General features: G+C 29.2%; 1 protein-coding gene across 8 annotated transcripts in view; it reads right to left on the bottom strand.

Moving 5' to 3' along the window:
* Window positions 1-1,875: 1,875 nt before the first annotated feature.
* Window positions 1,876-14,187, bottom strand: part of LOC121127214 (uncharacterized) — a 36,613-nt gene continuing 24,301 nt past the window's right edge. For 3 of the 8 annotated variants that reach the window (XM_071891846.1, XM_071891847.1, XM_071891843.1), the window contains exons 5-8: window positions 7,658-7,803; window positions 7,402-7,580; window positions 2,396-5,358; window positions 1,876-2,330 (exon numbers count right to left, since the gene is read on the bottom strand). In XM_071891846.1, the coding sequence (XP_071747947.1) occupies window positions 4,252-5,358; window positions 7,402-7,580; window positions 7,658-7,803 (1,432 nt within the window). In that variant the 3' untranslated portion in view covers window positions 1,876-2,330; window positions 2,396-4,251. Of the gene's footprint in view, window positions 2,331-2,395; window positions 5,359-7,401; window positions 7,581-7,657; window positions 7,825-14,187 lie in introns of all 8 variants that reach the window. The other 5 variants (XM_071891845.1, XM_071891844.1, XM_071891848.1 and 2 more) reach the window with 3 other exon arrangements.

Here is a 14,187-nt window from a genome sequence, read left to right as displayed (position 1 = left end):
CACTCAGAGCAGGGGGATACCATGATGAAAGAACAACGCGGGTGGACTTATGTTAGATTAAAATAGTTGTTTCTTAGTAAAAATGTGTCACACAAAATAAATACAGCTCTTTCGTGTTATTTGTGCCGTAAATCTCAACTAGTCCATTATTGGCTGCAAGTGATTATGCTACATTGATAAGTGTTAAAAAGCACTGCACCTTCAGAATGTGTAAGGAAATGGGTTTGTAATTCTAGATACTTATGTACCATTCTAACGTTGAGTGGTTATCCAGTGAAAAGGTGCTGAATCGTTATTTTGCGAAGCTTGTAGAATTAGCCTGGTTTTGCGAAAGAACAGACATGGTCACGCAGATTACTTCAAAAATTCTGAGTTCATTCTCACTTTGGTGTACATGGCATATATTTTCGATGCTTTCAATCATCTCAATCGACAGATGCAGCGCGGGGGACTCAATATTATTGAATCCCAAGAAAACTTAGAGGTATTTAAAAAAAAAAAAATTTATGGAAACGACGAACAGAGAATTATAACTTTGCAAACGTTCCCCTGTTGGATGACTGTGTTAGTAAGATTGAAGATGTGGCTAGAATTGGAGAAATTTCTGTACCTGGGGAGTTGAAACAAGCAATTTCCATGCACTTAGAAGAGGATGCAAAGTCTCTCAAGAGATACTTCCCTACCACAAGTTCAAATTCAGAACGGATGAGACATCCTTTTACGTTTAATATTGCGGCAGTAGACGTTAACAATAAATATCTCCATGAAATCAATTATCTTGAGCAAAGCCAGCTTCAACAACAACTCTTCAGAACAACAACAGTGTCAACGTTTTGATGTCACTAAATCGTACCATACACTCATATTACAAAGAAAGCCCTGGAGATACTCATACCGTTTTTAATAACATATTTTTTTGAGAAATCCTTTTTTAGGAAATGATATGAGAGTGGTACTTGCCAAGGTGAAGCCACGCATTTCTGAACTTGTGTCTGAAAGCCAAAACCAAAAGATATGGATTTGCAGGAAATATTCATTTAGTTATGTTTTTGTGTGAAATTCATGTTATGTTCGTTTTGTTCCTTGAACACAGTGGTTTTTGATTGCAACTGATACATGGTTCCTTTTCTACATTAAAAAAATATATACTTATGTTCGTAAGAAATAATAATTTTTTCCCCTATCATGAACTGGTCTGGTGAAGCTTGCAGGGCTCAGTACCTCCATTAAGTTTAAGAACCATTGGTCTTGACTAAACATTTTGTTTTGACCTATTACTAAATAGATAAGAGGTGAACAATCGGTATTTTAACCATTTTTGATAGGAATCAGTTGAGTTGTTTTTAAGTATTGTTTTAGGGTTTGAACCCTTTACCATTACTTTCAAGTCCAGTCTTTCCAATCTTTTACTAAACAACAAGAGACGACCCTTCGTTGTTATCACTGTTTATTAAGGATCTTATTTTACTATTACAAAGTAATTCAACTGCAATGAAGATTGTTAATATGAAAAATAGTTTAAATTTTAAAATTCAGGAATATTTGATTTAATTAGTGAAACTCATAAAAATCTTCCATAATTATATATATTATAAATATAAAGTTTATTAAAGTCGCTTATATAATATGTTATACAATGAGTAATCCAAAACTTATGTTTATCACTTTACTTGCAACAGTAGATTACTGTTAAATATATAAATTAAAGCATTGTAACGGATATTAAAGACATTAAGTTAAACGAGTATGGGTAAAATAAAAATTAAAAACACAACTAAAACAACGAATAACTATTACAAAAAATATTAATTACAAATTTTAATTGAAGTTATACACAGATATTCAAACAAAGCAATAAAGACAAATGAAACAAAATTCAAGTTATTAATAATAAATATTTCAAATGGATTCAACGAATTATTAGCAACAAGTATAATTTATATATATACAAAATATAACGAGACATTTTTAAATAGAAATACATATACTAATTATGAGTAAAATTAAATATCTCTTCTTTCTATCATACTTCAAACTCGTTGTAGAATCATTCTTTGTTATGTATGTTATTTGTAAAGCTAAAAAAGAAAAGTAAATTAATGTGTTCAGTATTTAAAACGACTTAATACTTATCTTAAATAAATACATATTAATATATTCGAATCCATGAAGCATACCTATGTATATACCCAAAGAAACTGATGATAGACTATTTCGCACTATTTGAAGCTAAGTATTGGAGCCTACTCTGTCAGTTGTTCTTGCCCATATTAAGGTAGCTTTCTAACACCTTATCTTGGAAATTATAAATATTTAGCAATATGCCACTCCTAAATTTGAAAAGTAATTGTTTAATTAAATTTATGAATATTTGAATGCTTCAATAATAATTTACCCAAGTCTTTAGCTGGAGAACCCGATGTTATAAAAACTACTTGTACATCATTAGAACATAAGATCCCTTATGAAACCATTCAGGCACTTGTTCTTAAATATATTAATATATTTATGAATAAATGTAATTTTTGGAAAAAAGATATTTGATAAATACTTACATTTACGAATCCATTATTTCACCATTCCCTTTCATAATTAGCATGTCCTTGACACTATTTACTGATAGTCATAAACTTACTATGCTGAAAATCCTCTGAAAGTTATACTTTACAGTAGGTGGGTTCCTGTAAATTGTCTCCTCAGAATTTGCTTGGTCTTGCAAGTCTTTGTACGCTGGATTTTCTTCTAAAAATGTAATCAGTTTGGTTTTGAATGTATCTAGCTTCATAGCGTTTGTAAATGATCTACAATAATCAAGCTTAGAAACAAAGGGAGTCTCCCTACTAAAGTTGTAATGGCCTTGGTAATTGGGATGATATTATTTTTAATTATTGATAATTCTCCAGATAGTGTGGAATCTAGTTCTAATGACATCATTAATAAGTGAAAAATTAACTTTGACTTTGACTATAAAGTCTTAAGATCCTTTTCTCTCATTAACCATATACTCGAAATAGATTAATTTTTGTTTGATTATTTTTATTAAGAATCATGCAGATGACAACGTTACAAATGGATATCAAAGAAATAAATCCTAAATTAATATTTTTTAGGATATTGACCAGTAAACTTTCTTTAAAAACATTAAGATGTTAATATATTCGTAATATTTGAAAGAATTCGTCTCACATCGTTACATTTCTGGAAATTAAGTTAAAGGTTTTACCCCTCCGCTGGTAAAAACCCTTTTTACAACGCGGTTAGTAAATAAGGAAAAAAAAATGAAAGATCCAATATTCATTTGTAAGGTATTTAAGAGGAAAAAAAATCATATTCTTAACTTCCGAATTTGCCCTTATGAGAAATTTATTATTTAAAATGATAAAGTAATTCATAAAACATTAAAAAATTGCCAACTTTGAATTTTAAAGTTTATAATTGTTAATCAATAAAAGAATAATAATATTAATGAATTGAAATTAGAAAGCTAGAACTATATTTTAGAGCTCAAAAATGGCTACACATAAATATAATAGCATATTTTGGAAAAGTACAAAGTATTAATTATAATATTTATAAATTCAATAGGAGTAGATTCAAATCTCAGGTCAAAACAAGATTTATGGGAATACCGTTATTATTACTAACTTCATCATAACTAAAATAATAAAACAATGGTATCTTATAATCCTGGAAGAAAAGATAAATACGGATTACATTAGATATATTTGCTGTCTGGGATACAGGATATTATTTCAAGTAAAAATCATAGGATCCTGAAAAAGACAGAAGTTGTCAAATATTAAGAGTATAACTAATTTAGGCGACTGGAAAACTAAAAGATTTTCGATGATTATGTAAAGAAGGAGATAATTGTATACGGAAAAAAAGATACAAGAATTGTAAACTAAGAAATCTACAATGAGATGTGTCCCAGAAAGATTATATAATACGATGACCGTATTTCAATTATCCAAATAAGATTAGTAATTTTAAGAAAAAATATATATATTTTATCCCCATTTTATATTTTAATATGTCCAAGGCAATAATTAAATTATAAAAACAAATTATATGCAATAATTATTAAAAATTTATATGATGTATTAAAGTATAGACATTCATTAATTATATTTTATTGATTTGTATTTTTTTTAAAACTTAAGATATAAATAAAGTAAACAGCTTAGACCTGTTAATTATTCAAAAGAATGATAAAGAATCATTATTATATAAAAACACATTTAATTTTGTTCAAAATTCGCCGAATGACAAATGCAATTCTTCAAAAGCATTTATTGCATGCCTTATAGGCTGTTTTATTGTCATAATACTATCTTCAGGGACACTAGCTTTAGTTTCAAAAATACTCGTAATAAAATTCAAATCCTTTTCGTATTTTAAGTAACCACTATTTGTAAAGAATTGATCATTTTCAAAGTCAGAGTCATTAAAAATAAGATCATTTTCTGCACTTTTATTAATCTGTGTTATAAATTCATGCTCTATATTTGCATGAAGACTGGCTGTTGGTACAAAAGGCAATCTTGTTATCTTTTTTTTATTGGAATTTCTATTCATTGAATATAATGATTTATTGTTAGTGTTATAGGCATATTTTTTTTGAATTGTAAACAATACTTTGGTAGTGTTGAATTCTGAATCGGATATTCTAAAGTCCGTCTCATTCTTATGCCTGTATATTTTACTGTCGTGTATTTCCATTTTTTCCTTTCTTCTATCTTTTAATACTTGATCAGTTGCAGTGTCTGTTTCTATATGACTTACATTAAAATCATTAATGTTAGCTTCACTTTTGTTAAAATTTAACAGGTTTATTTTTGCATCAATAAAGCCATATACCTTCTTTCTCTCTCTTTTTCTCTCTAAATTCGACTTGTAGACATCTATAATTCTTCGTATTTCTGTAGGATCATTTTCATTTTTTAGAAAAGAAGATAAATTCGTTTTATTTATTTTAAACGGAATATACTTCGTTTTTTTATCATGACTGTTTTTTGCTGATTTTATTTGTGTTCTAATGATTTCATCTTCATAATATTTTTTAATACTATGGATAGTTTCAGTATTTTTAAATAAATTTAAATTATTAGCTTTTAACAATTGACTTCTATATTTATCTTGTAATCTGTGTAGTTGTGTCTGATCTCCATATCTTTTATGGCTTAAATTGCTCTTATTTTGAGCTGTGTCATTGAATTCCGATAATACTTTTAAATTGTTCTTTTTTTCTTCTAAATTATTTGGTTTGAAATTAGTCATTGTTACTGTCATCGGTGTACTTAAAACTGTGTGATTTAGCATTGACGGTTTGGTACTGATATATCTTTGGCTGAAATTCTTAAAATATTTAACATTATATTGATTAAGTAGACAGTGGCGGAGCTAGGGTCAAGTAACAGGGAGGGGCAAAGCCATGTAGTGGGCCTATTGTAATATTATTATTGATTACTGCTATTTTTGCATTAAGCTTTATAGCTAAAACTAAAATAATTTTGCGATTTAAAATATTAGAAAAATTCCCTCAAAATTGTATGTATAATTTTTTAATAAAAACAAATTTATCATTTCTGCAGTTTTCAAGTTTTAACAAGAATGATTACCATTATGTTTGTAAAAAAAGTAAAAAAGAGTGTATTTTTATTTGTGAGTTAATGTACGTTCGAAAAAGATGGATTGTAAAATATCAAGAATTACCTTAGTTTTGTGACGTTTTTATGTCTATTTTTAAATCCTGCATTAAACATGGATTAAATAACATTAATTTCAGTCTTTTCTTTTTATTGAAAAATTCATATTTGAAATGAGCCTTCTGTCATAAACTCACCCCTAAAAACAGAAATGTGGGAGAAACAATCCAAATGACGGGGCTTAATTAAAAAAACTTTTATATGTACAACCATTTATTGGAATGAGTCTAAAACTCGTATGCTTTCTTATTTTAATTAGATATCAACATACACCAAAATTAGCATAATGAAAGAATGATTCAGACGTTATGTATTTTGACATTAAGTAGTGTCTTCCTTAAATAATTGACATATTATAAAGCAGTTGAAAACAAATATATTAGCTCCCAAATAACTTTATTCATTTTCCTCAATTGTTTTGTATTAGATACATTTTTAGGAATTGTAATTAGGATAACGTAATAAATAATTAATCTTTCAAATTGTGCACTATTTTTTATCAAGTGTATTTATTATCTCTGCTTTTCATTTATATTCAGAGTATTGGTCCGTTCAATAAATCCTGAGCGCACTCCCACTCTAATAAAAATGAGCGGTGCTCATTTTTACTCGTACAGGTGTATTTGAATTTGACAAATTTGATTGCAATTAAATTCAATATATTGCAAGTTCATGTGTGCTGTTCGATTTGTGACAACAATACATTATTTTCAATCCCTTATAATAATCCAAATGATAGGGTTGAATTAAAATAGATGTGTCAATAAATTTTTATTTGTCTTTTAGTGTACCTTGGGCACAATTTTTTTTGAAAACAACTGTCTTAGGAGATATTTATTTACGACATTTTATGCACTATCATCCAGTTAAGCCTGATAATTAGCTTGAGCATAAACAAAGGGTTGTTAAGTTTTTGAGGTGATGTTTGTGTGAGATTTTGCGATCTTATGTCAATTTACTCCATAAAAATATAAGAAAATTATATTTAAGTTGAAAAAATTCGTCTACGTAAAATAAAGATCTATTTTCCAACGGTATCTCCACAGAAGAAGGAGCTGCCGGTGTCTCTGAAGAGCCCAATATCTGAGTTTTCTTACAATGGCCAGCTACATGAGAGCCAAACTTGTCAACCAACATAGCAGAGAGTTAGAGATACAGCATTAAAAAAATGATTCTAGCTTATCTTGAGACATAACTTCAGCCGTCTATTCTTACAATCTTTAAAATTATTCACTATCTCTCAAATTGTTTCGATGTTAACTCATAAGAGGTAAAAACTGAAAAAGTTTTTACATTTATATAAATGAGCAAAAATTAGTGAGATTTTTCGGCCTACTAAAATTATGGTCGCGCTCCCGCTCAAAACTTGTTTGAACGATTCCTTTGTTTATATTAATTTTTTTCACGTCAAAATGTGGCTTTGAATGGTAATTAAAATCCAAAACTAAAAAAAAAAAAAACGTCTTTTGAAGGCTTTAATGGTCATTTTCGTAACTCACTAGCTTATATAAAAGAAAACAAGTATGAGTTTCAGCCTACGGGTATACCAAGACCTGAGATTTGTTAAATATTTTTAATAATGACAATCAATTTTCTATAGCAAGGAATTAAAATTGTTTAACGTTAATATACACTCTCTCTCTCCCCCCCCCTCGCTAGCTCTGCTACTGCAAGTAGGGTATTATAAATCAACCTTTAAATAGTTTCCTGAAAACATTATGTCATTAATTTTTTTGGATGATAAATTTTCGAAATAATCTTGTCGTGTTTGAGTTGTATTACGTTCAGTTTTGAATTTTCCTCTCACATACTTATCATATGGGTATAGAAGAGTTTTGTTGTTTAGTAAACTTACATTGTTCTTTTTTATACCTATGACATTAAATATTCCATCAGAAAATGGTAATAAATACTAAATTTTTAACATTTTAAATTTAAATAATTGTTACCTTCTTCGATTAAAACATCTTTACCACTTTGTATAAATAGATCCGTCATATTTTTTTTTTTACTTGGACAAGTACAATTTTCTGGGACATCAAATTCGGAGAAATAGATCCCCTTTTCCAGATTATTAGGGTCTATTACCAAGAGTCTGAAAATAACATTGTGTACACTAAAACAAAATCAAAAGTAAAGATTCTATATACAAAATAAAACAAACTATTTCTAATGAATATTGAAAAAATGGCTAATATAACAAATAGGCCGACAAGTTCTGGCCTTAACAAAGTCACGTTTTGTTCTTGCTCAAAATTGTTTTTGCATTTTAGATTATTATTATTTTATTCAATTTACAGAGCCCCTGTAACACTTTTCAATCCATTGCTTAGCTTAGACGGTATTTTTTTACCATCAAGAAGCAATGTAAAATTCGAACACTATTATTATTATTTTTAATACTTTATTTTAAAAAGAAAGAAAAAAAGTAGCATAATAGGAGGGAGATTAACAGTTAATTAACATTAATTCTAATCTATCTAAACTCTTTTTATATTTCTCTTTCCAGCTTCACACCTTTGTTAACTTGAAATAAAACATAATCAATTAAAAATTATGGTTAGAAGAATATGTTTGAATAATAATAGATCCCTAAATGTAAATTAACTAATTAACAATTTCCAATTAAGATGATAAATGGAATTTAAAAAAAAATACAATTTCGTAATATGACCGTTGAGAGACTGTCAATGGCCTTGACTATTAGTCGTCAATCCATTGCACTGTAATACAGCCATTGAAGACGGACTGAGCGTAGATAATTTAATTGTTGTATTGCTACATTTTTGAATAAGTTATTTTGATGGAAATGCGCAAATTAAACTCTAATCAATTAGGACAAGAATGAAAATTCTTTAGTTTGTCATGAAAGGCAATATGCTTGTGATAGTGTTGACTTCTGTATCACTAAATTTCCTGGTAAAGAAAACTTTATGGGATACTATTATCTATTCATGTGTTTTTAGTTTTATACTTTAAAATATATCATGGAAATTATATAGTATTTTTAGTAATTAATATCTTTAATTTTTCTATAGAAATAAGCGATATCGCCGTAGTTCATTTCGGAGATCATATTTATTAAGCAGGCTTATGTTTGGTTAATTAGTGTTTCTTTGAGATACAAGTGCCTCGACCAACGACTTTTCTTTATAGATACAAGTTGGATTATGAACAGAAATCTGCTTCGACAAACGATTTTTTCTTCAAATACGAGCGAGGGGGGGAATTCTTGACGGGAAATAAGAACACCTTCAAGCTATTTTGTTTTTAAATTATTTATTATGGGATAAGTTGTATTAAATTACGAGCTCCGTCCAAGAAGGAATTAAACTCGTATGGCAATGTGTTACTGTAGATATTTTAGCTTAAAATTAATTTCCTACACAAAACAAAGTGTAGTGAGTCAAAATAATAATAAATAACTTCACAATCACGTCTCCACTTATCTTCACTTTAAATATACTGGGTGGTACATATTTAGACACCCATCAATGATATTAAATTACTCAACTAGTAATAACGTCTTAGTAAATAGGCGTCGTTAAAAGACAAATTTTGTTTTAATAATATAGAAGACCACTCTCCAAGTAATCATCCGTGTCACTCCCTTATTTGTAAGTAGCACACTCCCAGGTAACTACTCAATACTTACATCAGTTCATATGTGTTATCTCCTCAAGGATAAAATAATTATCAGGGGAATCCACCGGATTTTATATATATATATATTATTTATTCGGCGAGGGGGGTTGGTCTCTGCATTTTTTTTTTTTTTTTTGAACAAGTCAAAAAAGCAATTTTTTTTCCAAAAAATTTCGAAAAATCACAGGTATTCACAAAAACTTAATTAAATGTCCAATATTGAATTCTTTGCTCTGCTGCATAATCTGCCCGAATGACCTTTTTGTAAGATAATAAATTTTTGAAAAATCATTTTTATACTAATTTCCATGTAAAATGTGTTTATCATAAACAAAAAAAATCTTTAATTTCAGGGATAAGGGGGTACATCACCTTCAGCCAACCCCCTGCAGACGCCTTGAAGACAGACAGACAAACTTTGTTTAATGAATATAGACAACCATGATACATATTTATAGATAATATACTGGAAATTTGTTTAAGATAAGAGGATACATTTTGTTTTGTACTTCTAGGATTTGCAAAACCACTAAAAACCTAATTTGATATGGAAGTAAACTTCAATCTGTCTTTTGATACAGTGTAGATCTTCTTTCCAAAATCTATATCATAAAATCAATCTGATTGTTGTATTATTTTATAGAGACCGATATATTTTGGCTCTAATGGAGATCCAATGAGGTTTTCACAAATGTGAAATTGTATTATTTGAAGGATCAATTATAACTCATTTATATTCAACTCACGAAAAAAAACCATTTCTGGTTGGGCACTTCCACTTCTAGGTGATTATGAGCCAGTAAATTTAATAATCTTTTCAAGAGTAAAGACCAAATGCTAAAATAACTCTAGAATCGTTTAAAAAAGATAGCTGATTGCATTTTTTGGTTTCCAATCTGAGAACTTTATCACTACAAAGTGAATCATTACTATGAGATAGATCAGAAAAACAAAACGAGCATGGATCCAAATACTAGAGGCTCTCAAGGTGTGACTGATTAAGAGAGAAATCGAGAAAAAACCTGAGTGACAATCTTCTGGTTCTGTTAGTCTCCAAACGTCGCTAGAAGCTGGGCGAAGTTTTGATTATTTGCCTATCTCTAACCTACTCTTCTAATGTGGCAACTTAGCAGGGTCGGTTTGAAGGGGGGCACTTGCACAAGGCCTGATCTGGATATTATTTTATAAAAATAAAAATATGAACACTATGATTAAAAAAGAAAAAGGGATTAACTTAGAATTTTTTTTTTAAATAGAAAGGAATATTATTTTCTAAAACCAACGTCATTAAATAAATATCATTAAAATTTTTACAAAAAAATATTGCTCCAAAATTATTTCGTTTCTACAAAAAAAGAAAAAAAAAGAAGTTATTTGAAAAAAAATGAAAAGTGCCCGCATTATATTTTTCAAAAATCCAATTTTAGTATATATGTACTACATTAGCTGAAACTTCAACTTGTGATGGACTCAACAAAAGAAGATATAATTTTCTGGATTTGGTCAATCGAAGCAGGTTACACACTCCATCAGATCTTACTTTTAGTAGCCCTTTAGTCAAAGATTCTAGTTTTTTTAGTTTCCTACCAAGTAAATGTTTTTATGGTCATATGTTTAAAGATGTTTTCAAATCTTTTATGAGAAGATTGTTCTATATCTGCCACAAAAATTAGACAAAGAAATTAAGAACTGTATGTTGTTGCAAAGTCGCCAACAAATTCAAAAGAATCAATGTCTAAAAGAGAATGTAAAAAATAAGTGTCAGAAAGTGCTTTGAATATATTTATTATTTTTGCTCCGAGTTATTTATTATAATAAATGTTAATATTATTATTTGTAATAAAAAAAATGTGAGAAATACCAATCTTTGCTTTAAATTGTATATTAACATTTTTGGGACAGATTCATTCTTTTTTCATTTTTTCCTTATGGTAAAAATCGCTCAATCTATCATCTAAGTAAATAAGATGTAGGAGAAAATACCGTGTTCATTATTAAAGAGGCTTGCCGTAGCTGAACCCTATCTTCTATCATCATAGATTGGAGATTGTTATTAATCAGATCCCTCATTCCAAATTCTGTATTAATTAATGAATAGGAAACGAACTTTTTGAAATCGGTTCAAACTTGACCATTGTATATTGTGCTTCCCGTATGATAAACACACCTTTCCAGTTGATCACCAAAAACTTGTTTAAAATTAGCCCAGTATCTTCTCCTACTACTTATTTACTTAAGTGATTGATTTAGCGATTTTTGGCAGAAGGAAAACTAGAACTGACCTTACAAAATATGTTCATAGTTTTTTTTAGAGGCACACGCATATGAATTAATCGAACATTAGAAACGCATAACGTAGGTTACTATATATAAAGGTGAGGCAAACAAGATCTTCTAAGGCAATCTGGTTAGCGTTAGCTGACTCACCTGATGTATTAACGTCACTGTTGGGGTAGTTAAGATAATTTCATTGAAGTGAAGTGCACTATTTTGGATTTGTGTAGCAAAAATGGCAAAATCTCGAGGCTCAAAGCGTGTGCCATGACCTGCTGTCCGAATCAACAATATGCCCACTATTTTATTTTTCCTCCGAAAAATTTGATGCTCCTGTATCTTTGGATCTCAGTTTGCAAGAGAAAAAAAACCCGTTTAATATTAAAAATGCCAAGATTTGTGATAGTATTTTATATCCAATAATTTTGAGCGGAATCTCCGTGCTGAACTTCTTGACTTAAAAGCCCGGAAGAAATGTAGTCCTCTCATTCCTTATTCCCTTTACTTCTCCTAGTTCAGAAAAACCCAAATCTTCCAGAAATATTCGTAAGGAAACTCCCTAAAGGAAAAAGTTTGTGAAACAACTATTGGAAGCAAGTAAGGACCAGGAAACCAGTATGGACTCGGAAACAGAGACTGAGGGGATCATTTAAATTTGTTGCAGGATCACTGAGTCCCAACAAGAGGCTTGGAACAAGATGTAACCCAATCACGTCTACAAATTCAAAAAAGGAGTCCAGTGTGAGGAAGCAAATGCAAAATATTGCAAAAAGAACTCTTTTTTTTCTAACAGGGAATTATGTCGAAAGAAAACCAAGTTTAAGTTACTAAACTCAAATAAGTTTAAACAAAATTTAATAAGGATCAACCTAGAAAAGAGCTACTCCAAAATCCTGGTAATAAGAATTATAGATCCCTTAAAGAATTTTGATCGAGGATACATATTAGAGGATGTAAAAACATTTCAAAGCTTTTCATTGTAAACGTGAAGACGCAATTGAAGAAAACCCAAACGTATTTGAAAGGCTGCATAATAATCAAATTTAATTATATCCTAACGGGCCAAAAGAAGTCATCATATCCTTTGTGAAAACAAGGACAACAATGAAAGTAAATAACCTTAATAAAAAGCTAAAACTGAAGAACACAAGTGTTAATCTGAGAAATCTTAGACAGATTGGTCAATTTACAAATTAATAATCATTATTCATTTATGTGTGTCAAAAAATATATATGCTGTAATTTTTACATATTACAATTCTTTTATTCACCACTCTTATTTTAAGTAATAAAATGACAAATTAGATACTATTCATAAAACCTATCAATATAAGCTTACATACCGATAAATCATTATTATTAATATATACTCTATCCAAATTAATGTTAGTCTTTTTAAATAACTATTTCTGAAATTGATTTTATTATTTTATAAAATATCAAGCAAGGATATAGTTAAGTTTCATAAAAATGGAAATAAGTATTGGAAACTATTGGGTTAATATTGTTTATTCATAATTTCTGCTTTAAAAAGTCGAAGAGTTGGAAAAGACACTTAATTATTTTCAAATCCTAGAATGGGACTTTTATCTATATTATCTATTTAGTTCCAAAACCTAGTCTTGGTAATATTATATTGGCAATGCCTATTATCATTTATGACATTATACACGTTATGAATAAAAGAAAACAAAAATTAATGGCAAAATATTAAGAATTTCAATTTTAACAAAGGTGATAAGGTTCAATCTTAATGATTTATGAAGGATTAGAAAATAAAATTTGAACAATAGGAAATCAACTTTCAGAGAATATTAATATTATTTTATGAAGTTGAGTAATTAAAAAATTAAGTCGATTAAGATTTTGTTCCATTTTAAAATCAATTCATAAAATTTAACAAGGGAAGTTAAGTCGAAGCAACACTAATATCAAGTTTTATGATAATTTCTTGAATAATATCATTTCTTTCAGATGTCTAATATTTCTTGTTCAAAACGTTGAAAACTAAGATAAAATGTAGAGTGACGTCATAGAAAAACGACATTCTAAAATTCACGAGAAAGTCCCATAGGAGGCTTAATTGAGTTTAGACAATCAAGTTCAGGAAGGAGTTTTGTCTCGTTTCCTTCGAAAGTTGTGTTTTGAACGCCCAAAAAGGTATGGGACACTCTCCTCCTAAGAAACATAGGCCTTCACAAGATTATTTCAATTCTATTTGGGCCAATAATCGGCGGTTTCTTTCTCAGAAGAGACTCTGGGCTTTATTAAGAAAGTAACTCTTCCTCCTTCAGCTTCATACCTCAAAGCTCTATCTTTAAATCCTTCATGCAAGAATTTGTTGTGTCCCTCTGGAGTTGGAGAAATTGATGGAAATTCCTGAGATTAAATCGGAAGTTGAGACAACTCAATACTGGTTTGTGAAGGGAATGCTAGTTTTTTTCAGACGAAAAAGAGGGTAAATAGCATCCCTGGACTACATGCAATAGAGATTGATGGGACCTCCAAGAGGTAAGAGTAGGCTACAGAAGAGGGATTTATTGAATTCGGAATTTATTAA

The sequence above is a fragment of the Lepeophtheirus salmonis genome, chromosome 12 (genome assembly GCF_016086655.4).
Source record: "Lepeophtheirus salmonis chromosome 12, UVic_Lsal_1.4, whole genome shotgun sequence".
Lineage (NCBI taxonomy): Eukaryota > Metazoa > Arthropoda > Copepoda > Siphonostomatoida > Caligidae > Lepeophtheirus > Lepeophtheirus salmonis.
The sequence above is the reverse complement of the archived record's forward strand: the minus strand, read 5'-3'. Positions and strand labels throughout refer to the sequence as shown.